This window comes from Thermoascus crustaceus (genome assembly GCF_041956765.1).
Source record: "Thermoascus crustaceus strain CBS 181.67 unplaced genomic scaffold VTN00scaffold_2, whole genome shotgun sequence".
NCBI classification, from domain to species: domain Eukaryota; kingdom Fungi; phylum Ascomycota; class Eurotiomycetes; order Eurotiales; family Thermoascaceae; genus Thermoascus; species Thermoascus crustaceus.
Window position 1 is genome coordinate 3631302 of NW_027192528.1, and position 17585 is coordinate 3648886.

Below are 17585 nucleotides of genomic sequence, written 5' to 3' on the forward strand. Positions count from 1 at the left end.
CGATGACCTCAGGCTGGTCATCATCATGGCGTTGGCCTCGCACCCGATGATGCATATGTATCTGGCGCCCCGTCCGGGGTTGATATCTTGCGGTTTGTCTGTCCACGCTCTGCCTGCTCTGCTCTTCTCTGTCACATATAGAGGCTATACATACACGCGGCCGTTGTCTATATACACCCATCGACTGTATGATATCACTGTCTTTTGAAACCACCTGGGATCACCATGTCAAAGGAATCGGGTTACTCTGCCATCGAAGACTACGGCATCATCGGGGACATGCACACCTGCGCCCTGGTGAGCAAGAATGGCAGCCTCGACTTCATGTGCTGGCCCGTCTTCGACTCCCCGTCCGTATTCTGCCGTCTGCTGGACAAGGACAAGGGTGGCCATTTCAGCATCAATGCCGGGGCCGGGGTCAACCCAATCAGCAAGCAGAGATATCTGCCGTACACAAACATGCTCGAAACGCGATGGATTGACGAAAACGGGGTAATCAATCTGTTGGACTACTTCCCCGTCGCCTCGAGTAGGCCGCCTCAATCGGAGAAACATCTGTCGGGCTGGTGCCCTTGCAACGAGCCGGGAGTGAACCGGTTCAAATCAGGCCTTCGCCACTCGGGCGTCGTGAGGAAGCTCGGTTGCGGACGAGGCGTCATGGACATGGAAGTAGAGTTGTTTCCGTCATTTAACTATGCTCGCGATTCGCATATTGCCCGCACCGCTCTTGAAAACAACACCAGAGAGCACCGGCTGCAGACAATCCACTTTGAGAGTGCCACGGAGAGACTCCAGGTGCAGATCTTTGTTGACTCCCGCGAACCAGACAAGCATGGCTTCCCACAGACGGAATTTTCAATGCAGGAGAAAGCAGGTCTGAAGGGGAGAGGCTTGGTCGCCAAGCTCAGGATCTCCGAGGGACAGACGGTGACGTTCATCGTACATAGCCCTGAAAAGTCCGTCCCTGGCGAAAATATCATGGGCTCGTATGTCAGCAAACTGGAAACAGAGACCTTCGACTTTTGGACAGAGTGGACTCGAAAGTGTACCTTCCGGGGCCACTACCGTGAACAGGTTGAGCGGAGTCTGCTGATTCTCAAGCTATTGACATACAGGCCCACAGGTGCCATTGTTGCCGCTCCAACCTTTTCTCTTCCAGAGAACATAGGTGGTACCCGAAACTGGGATTATCGTTACTCATGGGTCCGTGACACCGCGTTCACTCTGTACGTCTTCCTCAAGATGGGTTACAGCGAGGAGGCCGAGGCTTATATCACTTTCATCTTTGACCGCATCTTTCCCCCTCAACACAGCCAAGCGTTAATGGAGGGCAAGCGGCCATTTCTCCCGATCATGTTCACCATTCGGGGCGAATATGAGATCCCTGAATACGAACTCGACCATCTCGAGGGTTATAGGGGCAGCCGACCCGTACGGATCGGGAACGCAGCCGCCTTTCACACTCAACTTGACATCTATGGCGAGCTTCTGGATAGTATTTATCTCTACAACAAGCACGGAAACCCTATTTCGTACGACCAGTGGCTCGCGATCCGGCGCATGGTGAACTATGTCATCGAAGTGCGGAACGAGCATGATATGTCTATCTGGGAATCGCGTGGCATGACCCAGAATTTCGTGTATTCAAAGATAATGCTTTGGGTCGCTCTGGACCGTGCATTGCGGCTCTCAGATAAGCGATCCAGTTTACCCTGTCCAGATCGATTAGAATGGCTTCGCGTCCGGGATGAGCTTTATGATGAGATCATGACCCGAGGGTACAACAAGGAACAGGGTTTCTTTACGCAGAGCTTCGAGAGCACAGAGATTTTGGACGCGGCCGTTTTAATTATGCCCTTGGTGTTCTTTCTTCCAGCCAATGACAGTCGATTCTTGAGCACATTGGAGAAAATCTTAGAGCCGCCAGATAAAGGCGGGCTCTCGAGCGCCAAACTGGTGTTCAGATATGACCATAACAAAGCCAACGACGGTATATACCTTCTTCCAGGATTGGTGTTTACGACTTTGGCTAATTGAACTCCAACAGGTGTCGGTGGCCGTGAAGGTGCCTTTATAATGGTCACCTTTTGGCTGGTAGAAGCTATGATCCGCGTATGCCTTCCCCGTGAATTCTGGCGTCTTATCCTTTCACGACCTAACGTGTCTGGTCCAGGCCGCAAAATATCATTCCAAACTTCCACACCGTCGAGCTTTGGATCTGCGCAAAAATGCTCTTGCACACTTTGACAATGTGCTCTCCTTCGCGAACCATCTAGGCATGTTCTCCGAAGAGGTGGCTATCTCAGGAGAGCAAATGGGCAACGTGCCGCAAGCGTTCAGTCATTTGGCGTGTATCAGTGCGGCGATGAATTTGGGAAGGGATGGAGCAGAAGACTAAAACAAATTTAACGGTTGGTTTCTTCCCAGGTCTCGCTTGAAGCGTCTACTGAGTGCGCCAGAACACACCTGCATTGGAGTGCATTAACCAAACCGCATCTCAGTGATGCCCTGGCGGAGCGTCTGAGGATTGCAAAAATGTAGAGATCTCTCTTTCAAGATTATTATTATTATTATTATATTCAAGTTTAACGTCCATACCGAGCCTTCCAGCTATGACAGACCCGTCTCTTGGGCAAAAGCCCCTATCAATATCTAAATTCTTCTTTGATCAATCTGTGCCTTTTCCTCGCCCCAGGCCGCCTAAATGCGCAGGGCTTTTGGGCCCTAGGAGCCCTCCTTGGTGCCGCTGTCAGTTTGGGTGTCACCTACCTGCTGCAGGCCACCCTCCCCTGCTATCCCTCCCCCTCTCGCTCCGCCTCCTCTAGGGCCTGTAGCCCCCATTTGTCGTCTATTTGTGCTCTGACAATTGCCCGTGTCTCTTCTCCTGGAGCGCAGCCTACTCTTGTGTCTGCTAGAAACTGCAGAATAGCCTTGGTAGCCCTAGGGTCCCCAAAGAGCCTTCCCTCAGGGTGGCCCTCGGCCATCGTCGGTATGGCAACTCTAGCCCTAGTCAAGTCCTTGTATAGAGCTGTTCGCTGCCGTCGCCACTGTCTACACTCAAACAGGAGGTGGTAGACTGACTCCTTGGGTGCCTGGCACCCCTGGCATGCCTCTGATTCTCGTGCCTGGGTCTTTCATAGGTAGGTCCCAATGGCCGCATGGCCTAATTTAAGCTGGTAGTACCGACTGGCTATCTTCTTTAGGGCTGCAGCAGCTACTGGGTCTTGTCTCCAGCCAGGTTGTGCCCTATATACTCTCTGAGCTTCTAGGCTTCTGCGGCCTAGTGCCTTTGTGGGCCATTGTTGTTCATGGGCCCAGATTACTTCTGTGCGAGCTCGATTCACATAGGCCAGGGAGAGCTCTCCAGAGCCTCTTTGGGGCGTCTTTTTGGCTGCTTGTTTAGCTGCCTGGTCGGCCTTTTCGTTCCCCTCGATGCCATGGTGCCCAGGGACCCATTGGATTGTAACTTGCCTGCCTTGAGCTTCTAGGGCCCGAGCCGCTTGATGAGCTCGGATGGCTAGTCCTTGCCCGGGGCCTGGTTGTCGGTGTTGGAGTCGTGCGATGGCTGCCTGGGAATCTAGTAAGATGGTGACTGGTCCCTGGCCACAAAGCCTTAGGGCGAGCTCTAGGGCCCTGCATGCTCCTATAAGCTCTGCATCGAACACTTCCTTCCCCTTTCCCAAAGGGATCTCCCGTGTCTGCCAGACCCCCTGGGGTTTCTGCCATGCAATGCCTGCGCCTACCTGGCCATTTTCTAGCCGTGAACCATCTGACCAGAGGCTTAGACCTGGGCGAGCCTCCTGGGCGGCCTTGAGGGCTTGGTCAGTTGAGAGAGTCTTTGTTTGCCCTGGAAAGGATGCTGGGCTTGTCTCGACTGTCTCCTCGAAGCCTCCAGAAGGATTAATAGGGATAGTGCCAGCTAATTGATAGGCTAGCTGTTGCCCTAATGACCATGGACCCTGGCGTCTAGCGCTTCTCTCTACCCATTCCATGTCACCTTCTGGTTGGTCTTCGGGCTGCGCATGCTGGTCTCCATCTCGGAAGGAGACTGGAAGTATCTGTCTAGCTAAGTGGTTCCCTGGCAGGCCTAGGAGTCTTACTGCGTACCCTAGCTGCCTTGCTGCTAGGAGGGTCTCTGCTGGTGGTATGCCTGCCTCCCGAATCAGAGGGCCTATAGGGGTGGTTCGATACATGCCTGTGATGGCTCGGGCCTGCCGGTTGGCGAGGCGTTGGATGCCTTCTAGCCGATCTTTCTGCCCTCGCCACCATAGCTCAGCTCCATATAGGGCTATGGCCTGGATGGCTGCCACCTGAATTCTTCGGACTAGGCCTGGGGCTAGTCCTTGCTGTCGGCATAGGGCTTGCACCCGTCTCTTTCAAGATTGTCATGTATTGATTCTCTCGGGTCTTCGAATTTCTCTGATACTTGACACATTATTTTTGAATCATGCCCTTCTGAGGCCTAAAAGCACATCCTCAGCCTATGAGATTGTCAGATGCTCACCACTGCTCCTTAGGCGGAGTGCTTGCCAGACAGTGCATTTTCCCGCTGAATGTCCGGTTTTTGGTGCTCATCATAGGAGACGTTCCTTCTGAGAGCCGTGCATGTTCAAACTACTGACAGGAACATTCCGATTTTGGAAATTCTCTATCAATCTGGTCCACTACATTTGACATTGGAACGGAAATCTACTCCGACGCAGCCACATACGAGTCTCTTTAGAGACGTAGTTCCGATTTCATTACCACACGCTTTACAACTTGATGCTCTTTCTCGAAAACTTGCCATAACTGAGAATGCCTGTCCCTTTGAGTGGCTGATTTTAACACACAAGGACTTTTAAGTCCTGCTGGAACTTTCCGCTAAATGCACAGAATCCCATAGTGTCCTCATGTTGGCCGGTGATGATTTCACACGGTGCTCCTTTCAACCCCTCTGACGTCCGGTAATTCACTGTTTACTAGGTATTCCCTGAATTGGCATGTCCATGGTCACCTGTCAGTAGTGGTAACTGCGTTGGGTTGTCTTGCAGAATTGGCTACGAACATACGTCAATGCTGCTCAAAATGACAACCAGATCAACTTCACGGATTAATCAATCAGAACATTATTGTCTTGGAAAGGAGACATTCTAGCTCTCCCATGGCAGTCCTATCAGATTTTTTATAATAACCGTCACCAAGGTCAACCATGAACCAATGAGCTCATAGAACCCGACAGCCAACAACCGGAAACTTGTTCCAAGTGAGAAACAATTGGTTAGCAAATGCCATCCAATCTAGGCTGGCTTCCAATAATTGGACCAGCAATCCCGGGGCCATGTCTCCGGTGCAGTGACGAGCGGAAGGGGATTGAGGAGACCATGCTCTATACGTGGAACTAACAAGATCAATAACCTTAAAAGCTAAATTGATATCCAGAAAGTTCAAATCCGTCGACTGAGAGAGCTTTGAGCTTCGAGCTCGATGCTCGGGTGGCGGTTTTTCCTTTGCTAATCGAAAAACCAATGACCATGAGCGACGCAGTAGGTACCCATGACTCGTGTTGTACCGTACATGCATACATATATTTGGACAAATCCCATGAAGTACTACAAATTAGGTACGCAGTAACGTACGTACGCACGCATGACGATTGCGGGTCTATCGCGCCGGTGATCACCATCCAACAGTCATTTTATGCACGCATGTGCAGTAGAGTACACACAGGAGAAGGATAGCTTGCCTGCACGGTGTGTTCACAGTATCTTCAAGTCAAGAGAAGTATGTACAGAGTGGCGGTACCCTACATTAGACGTGGACCTTGCGTTGCAGTCCCACGGAGATGGTATACATACGGAGTAGAGAACAGGCATATAAGCGGGTTTAAAAGTGCAATACCATTGCCCTTACAGGTATTATTGATGAGCTGGAAAAGCGTGGAAGCCCTGCAAGGTGTGGCAGGCATATGAGTAGCAAGCCATTATTCACGTCAGAAATACCCGGAAGATGTCGTCCACTTGTACAGTACAGTACGCCACACCGCACTTGCATAAAATATGTGGCTAGAGGCCATAGCATTGTCCTACGGCTTAAGTATACTACTAGTATAATTCGGCAATGCATAGATATTTATATCCTACATGCAGTCCGGGAATTGGTTTCGGGAGATGAAGTCAGGCCTGCATTCCGATCCACTACTACATATCATATCATGTCCGAGTTGTCTTGGTACATGTATGTACAGAGTACTGTGTACAGTTAGGTACCTAGGTACTTATTTTACCCCAACCTCCTACCTAACTCACACAGCTGGAACATACTCCAAAGGACGCATTGGGAAACATTTGTGGTCCATTCAGGGCTTTAATAATTCCATTAAATTATTTCGATCGACCCCATTGGATTGTGTCGCAAAACTGACGTCGGACCTAACCTAACCGTCGTTTTCGAACGTTGAACATTGTTTACCGATTTCAGCTCCCCCTAGAGACCTACGTCACGGCCACATCAGTCAGACACAGACTGCAATACCGCCAAACCGGGGAAATGAAATCCGATCCATAGGTCTAGGTACCTAATCATATCATATCAATTCCCAGTCCCGAGGTACTTCTGTGACGCGAAATCTTAATTTCTAGGTCCCTTGTTTAAAACAAAGTCAATTAATTCAATCCCTCAACGCCCCCTTGTCCGCAGGGAAAAGCCACAACACAACACAACACAACAATCCCAGGATGCCTACCAAAGTGATGATGATCGTCAGTTGATATCATATCAGATAAGATCACATACAGGCATAACAACCATGCAACAACAACCCATACAGGGTCGTACATGATTATCATCATCATCACCATCTCTTCTCACCCTCCCACTAGAACTCCTTCAGATCGCCGACTAAGCTCGACCTCAAGTCTCTCACTATCATGTAAACCCCTCTACCACGCCCTGGGGCCCAGAACCCAGTCCCTCCGCCGCATCGACGAGCACCGGGACCAGAAACTCCAATTCCTGGATCTGCTCGCGAGGGAGTTGCCGCGGTATCTGCTCTGCCACGCGTGTTGTACGTTGCATCTTCGCGAGTACAACAACACCAACAACAAGAACCCTACCACCACAACCGCATCCAGAGCCTCAGCCTTACTCTCAGTCTTAGAACGCCCCGCCCCAATGTACTGGCACCTCTACCTGTCCTGCGAGAAACTCTCCGGCGGCATCAACTGCTGCCAGCACTGCTACCTCCGGTACAAGCTCGTCCAGCTCGCGCTGCGCACCCACAGCCTGACGTCCCCCGCACACGGGATCCCCGTGTCGGCGCTGGCGCACAGCTGCGTCACAACAACCTGGCAGGGCCAGCGGCCCCAGTTCGAGCTGCTTCCGAAAATCGTCGAGGGAAGGTTCATGCTAAGGCTGAGGTACCGGGTGCGGGTCACATTTGCCAACAACGACGGGGATGGAGAGGACGTCCTCTCACAGGTAGAATGTCTGAACGGACTCTGCCAACACTCGTGGGGGTGCGTGCCTGCGATCTGCCACTGCGCCGTCCGTCAAATCATTACCGGCCGGATGGAGAAGAAGAAGAAGAAGAAATGCATCGGATGCAATCTAATCCGGCGGTGCAAGCTATGCGCGCCCGAGTGCCAGGTCACGCTGGAGGATGTGAGGGCTGATTCCGATTCCGATTCCTGCGCCGTGGTGGTCACGGCGTGGAAGGATCTGGGGGCTCCCAGGTCGCCGCTAAGTGAGCCGTGGCGGTCGCATCGGAGTGATTATTGTGTGCCGGAGCATCCGTATCTGGGGCAGGTTGCGGGTTTTAGGTATGGTTTGAAGGCGGCGTTTGAGGGGGTTGAAGGGTTGGAGCCGCAGGTGGAGGGAGAGGGGGAGGTGCTACGCTTCAGGATGTGAGGAGTGGGTTTTATTATCTATGAGTGAGGGAGGAGTTTAGATGGTTGATATCATGTGAGTATGTATTGCACAGCATATCCTGCCATTTTTATTCGACAGGTCTGTACTTTAGACACCAATGTATAGATTCAGTATAGACTTCTTTTTATAGCCATTTTCAGTACCATCCTCTCTATGCGCCTTAGAAACTAGACCGTAAGGAAGCATTATAAATGAGAGGCTACAAGTTTGCAACCTTCGATAGGAATCGAATCTAGAGATATATAATGTGATAGGGAATACAAAGAAACGCCCATGGCTTCGCTCAGGGACTTCTGCTGTGCTATCTATATACAAGATCAAAATTAAGGATATCGTTGTTATTATATAATAAGACTATATATATACGACAAGAGCATGTTGGATAAAAAGTATATTATTATTATTTAATCAAGTTTAACGTCCATATAGAGCCTTTCAGCTATGACAGACACCTCATCCTGGGCAGCAGCTAACTGCTGCCCCTGTATAGTTCCTAGGGATCACCCTGCTAACCTCTAGTAATTCTGAACCTTTTCCTTGCCTGAACCGCCTATATTGCGCAGAGGCATTTGGGTCTAAGCCCTCCTTGGTAGTCCTTGCTGTCTGGGTATCACCTGGGTAGGCCTGCTGGCTACTCCGGCTACCCACCCTCTTTGACCATCTCCCGCTCATTCTGCTGCTTCCACTCCTTCTAGCCCATGTTCATTGTCCTGTTGGGCCCTCTGTGCTTCCCAGGATGCTTCCCGTGGAAAGCACCCTACAGTGGTGGTTGCCAGGAACTCCAAAAGGCACTTAGTCACCCATCCATTGCTAAAGAGCCTTCCTTCTGGGGCGTCTTCTGCTGCTGTTGATACTGGGACCTTAGCTCTAGCTAGGGCCTTATAGAAGGCTGTTCTCTGCTTCTGCTACTGTTGACACTCAAATAGTAGGTGTTGTACTGTTTCCTTAGGTGCCTGGCATGCCTGGCAGGCAGCTGAGTCTCAGGCATGGATGCGGTGCAAGTAGGAACCTATTGCTGCATGTCCTGCTTTCAGCTGGTAGTAATGATGTGCCAGCTTTTTAGAAGCTGCCGCTACCACTAAGTCTTGACTCTGTCCATAAGTTGCTTGGTATGCTTGTTGGGTGTTCAGGGACCGGCATGCCAGTGTTTTATTAAGCTATATGATGTATTGTGCTCTACTGGCTTCTGTAGCTGACCACTTTATATATGCCAGTGTGATCTCTCTTGCTGAGCCTTGTAGAGACTTAGTGGCTGCCTGCTTGGCTGCCTGGTCTGCTATCTCATTGCCTTCTATATCCTTATGTCCTGGTACCCATTGAATGGTGACCTCACAGCCCTGTTGGCATAGGTGTTGGGCTGCTGTATATGCTTGCTGGGCTAGGGACTGGCCAGGCCCCACCTCTATGTGTGTGAGCTGTGCAATTGCTGCCTGTAAGTCTAGTAGGACCCTCACAGGGCCTCTGCTGTGTAGTTTACAGGCTAGTTCTAGGGCAGATACAGCACCTACTAGCTCTGCATTAAAGACTTCTTTCCCTTGGCTGAGTGGGAGCTCTTTGGTTTGCCATATCTCTTGAGGGTTCTTCCAGGCAATGCCAGCACCTACCTGTCCATCCTCTAGCCAGAAGCCATCTGACCATAGGGATAGGCCTTGATGTGGGGCATTTGCCTCCCTGATGGCTTCCTCTAGGGGTAGAACCTTGATTCTGCCTGGAAAGGTGCTGGGAAATGCTTCCACTACCTCTTCAAAACCCCCAGAGAGGTCTATCTTTAGAATAGCTGCTAGCTTACTAGCTAGATACTGCTCTAGACTTCAGGGACTCTGGAATCCAGCTCTGTCAGAGACCTCTACCCATCTTTAATTACCTATAGGCTGCTTCTCAGGTTGAGCATGTTGGTCCCCCTCTCTAAAGCTCACTGGAAGAATCTGCCTGGCTGGATAGTCTCTAGGCAGTCCAAGCAGCCTAAGAGCATAGCCTCTCTGCCTAGCATTAAGTACTGCTTTTACTGGGCCTAGTGCTGCTTCCTTTAGTAGTGGTTCTAATGGTGTTGTCTGCAGCATGCTGGTAATTGCTTATGCTTGTTAATTGACCAATTGTTGCACTTCTGCTAAGCAGTCCTTCTGGCCTTGCCACAATAGCTCTGCTCTATATAGGGCCACTGCCTGTACTGCTGCAATCTGAATTCTGCATATCAGACCTGATGCTAGGCCTTGCCCCCAGCACAGAACTTTTACTTGTACTTCTGCTTTATGAGCCTTCTTTAGGCATGTCCAGTAGTAAGTCTTCAGACTCAGGCCACTATCAAGCTATATTGCCAGCCATTGAGTGGCTTCATAATTGAGTAATACTGGGTGGCCTTCTATCTGGAGCATGGCCTTTCTCACTTAATTCTTCAGCAGTCTACCTCTCTTTCTGGTGAATAGAGCTGTCTCTGTCTTTTCTTTATCAAACTGCACTGTATGTTTATGGCCCCATTCCATAGCAGCTGCAGCTGCCAGCTCCAGATGCTGGCAGACCTGCTGTACTGAGCTCTCTGATACTATGAGGCCTATATTATCTGCATATAATAGTGGTCTGATGCCTGTGACTGCTTGCTCAATTGCCTTAAAGATTCCTTCTAGGTAGATAATAAAGAGGATAGAGAAGACTGGTAAGCCCTGTAGAACCCCTGAGTTGATCTCTTGCTTCTGGCACTGATAGCCATTAATCACTAGCTGCATCTTGCAGTCAGAGAGAAAAGACTGCATCCAGCAGCATAAGTCCCCATTAAGTTCTAGCTCTGCCATGTGTCACACCAGTCTGGTTGAGTCAACATAGTCAAAGGCCCCCTTTATATCCATAAATAATGCCCCAACTAGCTGTTTCTGAGCTCAAGCCTTATAAACTTTATGAAGTAGGCATGCTACCACATTTATGGTACTGTGACACTTGCAGCTGCCTATCTGCTCTGAGTGCAGCACTCTTGCAGCTTCACAATATAATGAGATAGTCTCTGCAGCTACTTTTTCAACCACCTTACCTAGGCAATTAAGCAGACTGATCACTCAATAAGACTTGACCATAGTGTAGTTATGCTTGTTAGGCTTCTGCAGCAGTATGCCTCTTGCTGTCTTCTATATCTGTGGATGGATCCCTAGGTGAAAGCATTGTCTTGTCAATGCCACTATCCTTGGTGCTTCCCAGCTCCACAGCAGCTGTAGAGCCTGGAAATTCAACCTGTCTATACCTGGAGCTTTTTGAGTTGCTTGGCTGAGTAGTGCCCTTCCCACCACTGCCTTATCCACTTGCTGATGCATCACTCCCAGGGGGATATAGTTTACAGGAATATTCCTTGGGGCTGTAGGGAACTGTGACGGCGGACCTAAGACTTCTTCCTAGGTGGAGGCTCGTTGGGTTTATCTTGAAGACAGGAAGCAAGGGAAAGAGATGGATGAATAGGCCGTTACTAGCAATGTTGCTATCAAGATTGCTATTTGAATTGACCACGGGGTCCTAATCCCCATGGTTAAGGAGCGTCTTATATACATGCTGAGTTCTGCCCTGGAAATACCTATCTGGTGGATCATGACTATAGATGGATCAAAGGTCCAGATGGATCATTTTGATCCATTGTTATGTGATAGGATCCCCCCTTCATCTGTCCTGCTCATGGTCTCTAGGCTGTGCCGTAACAGGAACAGAACCTCTCTAATTAAGGCTTCCTTTTCTTCTTCTAGTGTGGTTGCCAGTCACCTCTGAGGGCCTCTCAGCACTGGTGTGGTGAAGTTGTTTTGAGCTTGCTTGAGCTGATGCTCTGTCTGTAGGCCTGCTTTCCAGGCCTGTTTAGCTTGGGCATAGGCCTTACAACTCTGCTTGACCTCATTCCCCCACCAGCACTTAAAGCAAGCTGTCACTCATAGTTGTTTTGCATGCTCATCAAGTACCTGAGTCAAGGATTCTTGGATCCAGATGGCCTTCTCAGCCACATCTGCCTCCACACAGGTGTCTGATAGGAGTCGCTGGTGTTCTGCCAAGGCCTGCCATGCTTGAACTGCTTTATTCAGGGCCTCTGCATCCTCTAGTAAACCCTGAATGTGCCAGCCAGTTACTTCAGAAGAGGGTTGTCCTGGAGAAGTCTTCTCCAGATCCTCCCATTCCATTAGTATTAGCTCATGATCAGAGCCTGTCAGGTAGTCCTGGTCAACCAGCCAGCATGGTAGGGGCCCTAGGTCCTGAGTGGTGAGGGATAGATCAATGATAGAAATCTCTGGTGTGCTCTTAGGCCTAGTGGCCACCTCTGGCTCATTATTGATACAGAGCTCAAACTGTTCAATCAATGCTTTCAGGGGTCCAGCATTGGTATGGCTGGTAGTCTGAGGGTTTCATAAAGGGCTGTGGGTGTTGAAGTCTCCCACAACCAGACACCTACCCTGCAGCAGCTGCCCCCAATCTGCATTCTTAATAGCTTGCCTCTGCCTGGGGTCTGCACCCTGCCAGCAATGCCCTTCCCCTAGCCAATTTTCATAACAGTTAATAACTCATGTCCTGTGCACATGCTGCTGCCTCTTATCTAGGTCCCAGACATCTAGTACCATTAGATATGGGTGGTCTAAGAGGTCTGTCTGTGCCCCTACCAACTTCTGATTCAGGAGGTCCTTTCTCACAGCCACTGCCACTTGGTGCTTTTGATGCTCTGCTCCCTCTGGCCAGTAGATAAGATATCCACCATGCCTGAATTCATGCTCAATATAGGGCTTCTGTAGGCAGATAGTGCCCACTTTTCTCTGGAGCCTGGCTTCCAGAGCTGCTATAGTGATAGCATATGCCCTGCAGCAATTATGCTGGAGTACTAGCATGACACTGCTATGCTGGATGCTCTGGGTCCAGTTGGCCTAGGGGTGTGTATCTCCCTCATCTCTGTGTCTTGAGGGGTTCTTGGGGCATGTCAGATTCTAGAAGCCTGTGGAGTTTCTGGGTCCTGTATAGGCCTAGTTGTGGGTGTTCTAGGGCCCTGACTGCCCTCTTCAATGGCTGTAAGCTGTGCTCCAGACTGCCTGCTTGTTGTCTGTGGGCTGCTAGATGCTGAGCTGCTTCTAGCACAGTTCCTGACAACCACTCCTAAGCCAGGTGAGCTGGGGATGGTTATGTTGGATCCTCTGGTCCCATCCATAGGCTTGCTTAACTCCCTGCAGGCTTCCCTTCTCTTAGGGCAGTTGGTTGCTATTGCAGGATGCTTACCCCCACAGTTTCCACATCTTGCTGGTGTATGCTGACATGCCTTCCCTGCTTTAGCTGTACAGTTGACCACTTTACAGCCATGGTCTAAGCCCTTATGTGGTCCTGTGCAGATAAAGCACATTGGTGGATGATCACTACATATCTTAAAGCTGCAGTGACCCATACCACAGCACCTAGGACATATAGTGTCTGGTCCTAGCTTTCAGTAGTGCTCTTGTTGTTGTTGCTGTTCCTGTAGCTCAACTGTAGCTGCTAGGGCCTGATACTGCTTGCTTTTGCCCCCAAGGGGTCCTAGGCCTAGGTCCCTAGGTGCTGGGTATGGTGCTGTCTGTTTCTTGGTGGTGCTGGTTCCAGAGGTGCTGCGGCCTGATGCTTGGCTTAGGGACTGGCTTGACTCCCTGCTGCCCTGTCTTAAGCTCTTCTCCAGGTCTTCTAGGGCCCATGGTGGTCCCAGAGATGCCTGAGAGCTCCAATATGCTGGGGTCAGTGTGTCTGGTGGCGGTGGTGGTTCACACAGTTGAATGGCTGAGTTGCTGCATGACAGCTGTGACGCGCTGAGTAGACCACCATGGGGCTCTGGAGCCTCCATAGTGGTTTTCTGGGGCCAAGAGGCCTCCTTGGACTGATTGACGCGTTAAAAAGATGTGTTTTATCAGGTGTCGATTTTTGATGTTCCAGCCGCTTTATCCGGATAAAAAGTATATAACTACTTAGTTATATTCACCACTGGAGCGTAGCCCTCCGGTTGCAAAGCTTCTCTTTTATTAGGCTTTTATAGTTCACTAGGAAGGTAGTTTGTACAGTATGTACTTATTTCAGGCCCTACATACTAGATAAAAAAAAAAAAAAGGGGGGGGGGGGGGGGGGGGGAGGGGAGAGATTATTAGAATTACTTAAAGGCAGCAGCTAGCTAATTGGTCTAAACCAGCAAACCTTGCTTGGATTTTATATGTCTGTTCATCATACAAGAAGAGGACGAACAACAAAAAAGTGCACAGTTAAAGAGTCTACCGGCTGGACATAAGATCCATACCCAGATCCAGCCAGATCCAGATAGCTAACCAGTGGCTAGCTATAATCATTCATTACAACATAATGGGTACAACCTTAGGTGCTCTTAATCAGATTAGGTACTTATCTCATCTAGATACACTGCTAGACAATCTGCCAAGTACCTGGCTAGCTAGATAGATGGATAGATACCTAGCTTAGAAGTTAGATAGGTATAATACCTTAGGTTACTGCTATACGGCATAACTTGAACATAAACGATAAACACGGATGAAGCTCTCTGAACATTGATGTTTCTAGATAGCTAGACCTCGGAGTACAGTACATAATACTATACTGTATCTACCGGTACTAGGTATATAGAATCTCAGGTAGCATGCTTGCGTCCACTTACATTTCTTCAATATATGTACATATATGGCTTAGGCTTAGACAGTACTAGTAGTAATAAGGCAACAAATAATATTTGCCGCATTTCCCTATTATCTCAAGTTCTCAACTTAGATCCAACTACTACTACTACTACTACTACTACCTTCTCCAAGTCTCTAATACGACAGAAACAAACAACATCCAAGGCAGAAAGAAAAAAAGGGCAAGATATTAGAAGACAACCTTTCGTCCTAGATTAATTAGGAAACTGTACTGTATCTTAGATACTAGGTAGGTAGTATGTACATGAGTCGAACTCCACTCTGATCTACCTAATCTACCTCTTATTATCTTCCTACCTAACAGATCAGTATAATCGATTCCAATTCTCTTCTCTTCTCTTCTCTTCCTTGTTGGTCGATGATCAATATCCCACCACCACAGGTTTCTGATAAGACTTGGAGTTGGATGGGTATGTACCTAGGTATATATGTAGGAATCTATCATATATCTGGGACCGGTAGGATCTATTCTTCTACTCGACTCTACCTACTCTCAGCGACGTTTTGCTAGGTACCTACCTAGGTAGGTACCTAATTAGATATCTACTTGAGTTAAGCCGGTTTGCTATACATGCATATGTACATAAAAAAGAGGAAGAGAGGTCAGGTAGGTAGCTAGGCTAGATCATTCATCATTCATCTCAAGCTATATAATTCAAGCTAGTTATATTGGCTACTAAGGTCAGGCACAAGGCCCAACCTGCCAACCTGTCAGTCATTCTTCCCCTCTCCGTTTCTGCCCAACGCCAGCTCTGAAATCTCTCTCTCTCTCTCCAGCCGTCAAGGAAAAACTGGAAGATATATCTCAATCGACTTTATCCTGTCCCGTATCCATTCCATTCCGTCCTTGACTTTAGTCCTCCACTCCACTCGATCCACGATTCTATTCATTTTCCAGTCCCGTCTCGTCTCGTCAAAAGGGCACATTATCTCAGAAGGTTGCGCCTAGGCTAGCCTACTCCATTCATTCAATCATTGCATCCACTTTTTTTTTCTCGGCATCGTGTACTGTTGTTTACGTGGTGTGATAATAAAAGGTTGCTCTTCCCTCACTATCCATCTGTCTATATGCCATGTATTTTATTTTTCTTTTACTCCAAAGCTTTATAGACAGGGATTAGTATTTTCTTTAATTTCTTGTGCCTACGATATATCTATCCGCCCTTCCTCTGCCCTGAAGCACCTGGCCCGGGAGACGAACCGAGGTGGCTGGGGACGGCCACAGCCGAGTTCCGTGTATCCTTGTTGTTGCCCGTCTGCGCCGCTCCGGCTGGCCGGGCGAAGTTGCCCACGTTGCCGATGGCGGCGCTGGCGTTGCGCAGTTCGATCTTCTTCCGTTCCATTTCAAGCTGTTTCACATGTCGGTCAGTTTACAGGTATATGAGTGGAGGCTAAAGGGTATACGCACCACCTTGCGCACTCGCATCAGCGCAGCCGTATCACCTGCCACCAGTGGCCGACAGTCGTCAACGCGATACGGCTTGGCGATGATGACCGCATCCGCGACAACGATGCTGGTCCCGTCCCACCGCGCAGGCATCGTCCGGCTGAACGCATCAAACAGGTCTTGCGCCTCCTTGGTGACGCCCTTGCCGCGGCGCGCCTCGCGCTCTTGCAGCTTCGCGACAGCGCTGGCCTCGCGGGCCTTGAGGGCACGGATGTCGAGCGCGTGCAGTGCCGGGTAGGCGTCTGTGAAGGAGGGGCCATCAGCGTTGTTGGAGGACGGAGCGAGGGAGAGGAGCTGGAATGATTGGATCCGTGAGACAGGGATGATGTGGTAGTCACCGGCCTGCGCCTGGCTGGCGTTTGCGGCGGTGATCGGGGTCGGAGGTGGGGTGGAGGTGTTGATGGCAACGAGGTTCGTTATCGGGCAAGCTGTGAAGAGCGTCCCTTCGAGGGTAGAAGATGCGGGGGCGGCTGTCGTGATACGGACGCTGTTGAGACATCATCAGCAACGGCCTATTGCCTTCCTTCCCGGACTCCTTCCGCAGTAATAACCCAATCCCGCAGAGTTGATAGACAAAGAACATCTACACGGAATGGAATCCAAGGTATATATACTCACCGCGCGCCAATCGCCCCGCTCAGTGCCACCTCCAGTGGCACCATGGCCGCCGCCATTCCTGGACCCGTAACAGTCCCAGCAGGTCCCTGTCCTTGAACTTTACCTCCCACGCTCTGGCGCTTGTTCTCCGCCATGAGACTGCGTCCACGGTCGAGACGCGATAGCTCAACACGACGGACGTGCGTTCAATTCCCAGCCCGCTTTCTCTTCCGGGAAAGGAGGAAGCCGCTTTGATGGTATGTCGGCGATCGGATCTCGGCCGTTGGATATTAGGACATGGGAGGGACAGTCGGTTGTTAGGGAGACGGTGCTGCAGCCAAAGATGTGGTATCCTCTTCTCTTGACCCGGCCCGGCCCGCAATTGTATTCGACACAGCAAGATCTCAGAATTCCGCCAAGCCGCCGCAGACAGTCTCTTGGGCGGTTTCGAGAAGGGGAAATGAATCCTGTCCCAAAGCAAGCTAGCAAAAGAGCGACAATTAAAACAAAAAAAAAGCAACAGAAACCGCAGAACCGCGAGAACGGAGGCGAATGAAAAGAGACAGGGGGAGGGGGGAATAGAAGAGAGATCCCTTGGTCAGCCTCCGACAGTGCGCCGCTTGGGGAGGGTTGGAGCTCGCAGGGAGGGAGCAGAGCGACGTTGGACGTTGCGCCAGCCTGGAGCGGGAGGTACGCGGCCCGATCGGGTTTAGCGCTTCCGCTGCGGTGCCGCAGCTTTGTTGGCATACCTATTCTCTACCGTTGCTACTGGCTGCCTCCATGCACGACATTACGCTTCAGTACTTTTTTTTTAATGCATTCATGACGGAACGGCGCATGCTATCCTCTGGCTGCGTCTAAATACACACTCAATTCGTTCCAAACTCTACCATGATCGTTTCGTCTCTTCCATCGAGCTCTGCTCAATCTCATGCCTGATTTAGTGCTTTGCATCGGCCCTGGCCGATCGT

General features: G+C 50.1%; 7 protein-coding genes across 7 annotated transcripts; 2 read left to right on the plus strand and 5 right to left on the minus strand.

Annotated features, from left to right (window-relative positions):
- Nucleotides 1–225: 225 nt before the first annotated feature.
- Nucleotides 226–2398, plus strand: VTN00DRAFT_4825 (uncharacterized protein; the record flags this gene model as incomplete). The annotated part of the gene is made up of 3 exons (XM_069431290.1): nt 226–1990; nt 2048–2112; nt 2174–2398. The coding sequence occupies 3 exons, from the start codon at nt 226–228 to the stop codon at nt 2396–2398; spliced, it is 2055 nt and encodes a 684-aa protein (XP_069290340.1).
- Nucleotides 2399–3134: 736 nt separating this feature from the next.
- Nucleotides 3135–4193, minus strand: VTN00DRAFT_4826 (uncharacterized protein; the record flags this gene model as incomplete). The annotated part of the gene is made up of 1 exon (XM_069431291.1): nt 3135–4193. One exon carries the CDS (start codon nt 4191–4193, stop codon nt 3135–3137), a length of 1059 nt encoding a protein of 352 aa, XP_069290341.1.
- A 2959-nt stretch (nt 4194–7152) lies between these two features.
- On the plus strand, nt 7153–7887 carry VTN00DRAFT_4827 (uncharacterized protein; the record flags this gene model as incomplete). The annotated part of the gene is made up of 1 exon (XM_069431292.1): nt 7153–7887. One exon carries the CDS (start codon nt 7153–7155, stop codon nt 7885–7887), a length of 735 nt encoding a protein of 244 aa, XP_069290342.1.
- A 3749-nt stretch (nt 7888–11636) lies between these two features.
- VTN00DRAFT_4828 (uncharacterized protein) lies at nt 11637–12616 on the minus strand (the record flags this gene model as incomplete). The annotated part of the gene is made up of 3 exons (XM_069431293.1): nt 11637–11726; nt 11832–12252; nt 12552–12616. 3 exons carry the CDS (start codon nt 12614–12616, stop codon nt 11637–11639), a joined length of 576 nt encoding a protein of 191 aa, XP_069290343.1.
- Nucleotides 12617–13327: 711 nt separating this feature from the next.
- Nucleotides 13328–13714, minus strand: VTN00DRAFT_4829 (uncharacterized protein; the record flags this gene model as incomplete). Its single annotated transcript, XM_069431294.1, has 1 exon — nt 13328–13714. The coding sequence occupies one exon, from the start codon at nt 13712–13714 to the stop codon at nt 13328–13330; it is 387 nt and encodes a 128-aa protein (XP_069290344.1).
- Nucleotides 13715–15724: 2010 nt separating this feature from the next.
- On the minus strand, nt 15725–16769 carry VTN00DRAFT_4830 (uncharacterized protein; the record flags this gene model as incomplete). Its single annotated transcript, XM_069431296.1, has 3 exons — nt 15725–15919; nt 15979–16504; nt 16636–16769. The coding sequence occupies 3 exons, from the start codon at nt 16767–16769 to the stop codon at nt 15725–15727; spliced, it is 855 nt and encodes a 284-aa protein (XP_069290345.1).
- Nucleotides 16770–16800: 31 nt separating this feature from the next.
- Nucleotides 16801–17568, minus strand: VTN00DRAFT_4831 (uncharacterized protein; the record flags this gene model as incomplete). Its single annotated transcript, XM_069431297.1, has 2 exons — nt 16801–17081; nt 17484–17568. The coding sequence occupies 2 exons, from the start codon at nt 17566–17568 to the stop codon at nt 16801–16803; spliced, it is 366 nt and encodes a 121-aa protein (XP_069290346.1).
- Nucleotides 17569–17585: the final 17 nt, after the last annotated feature.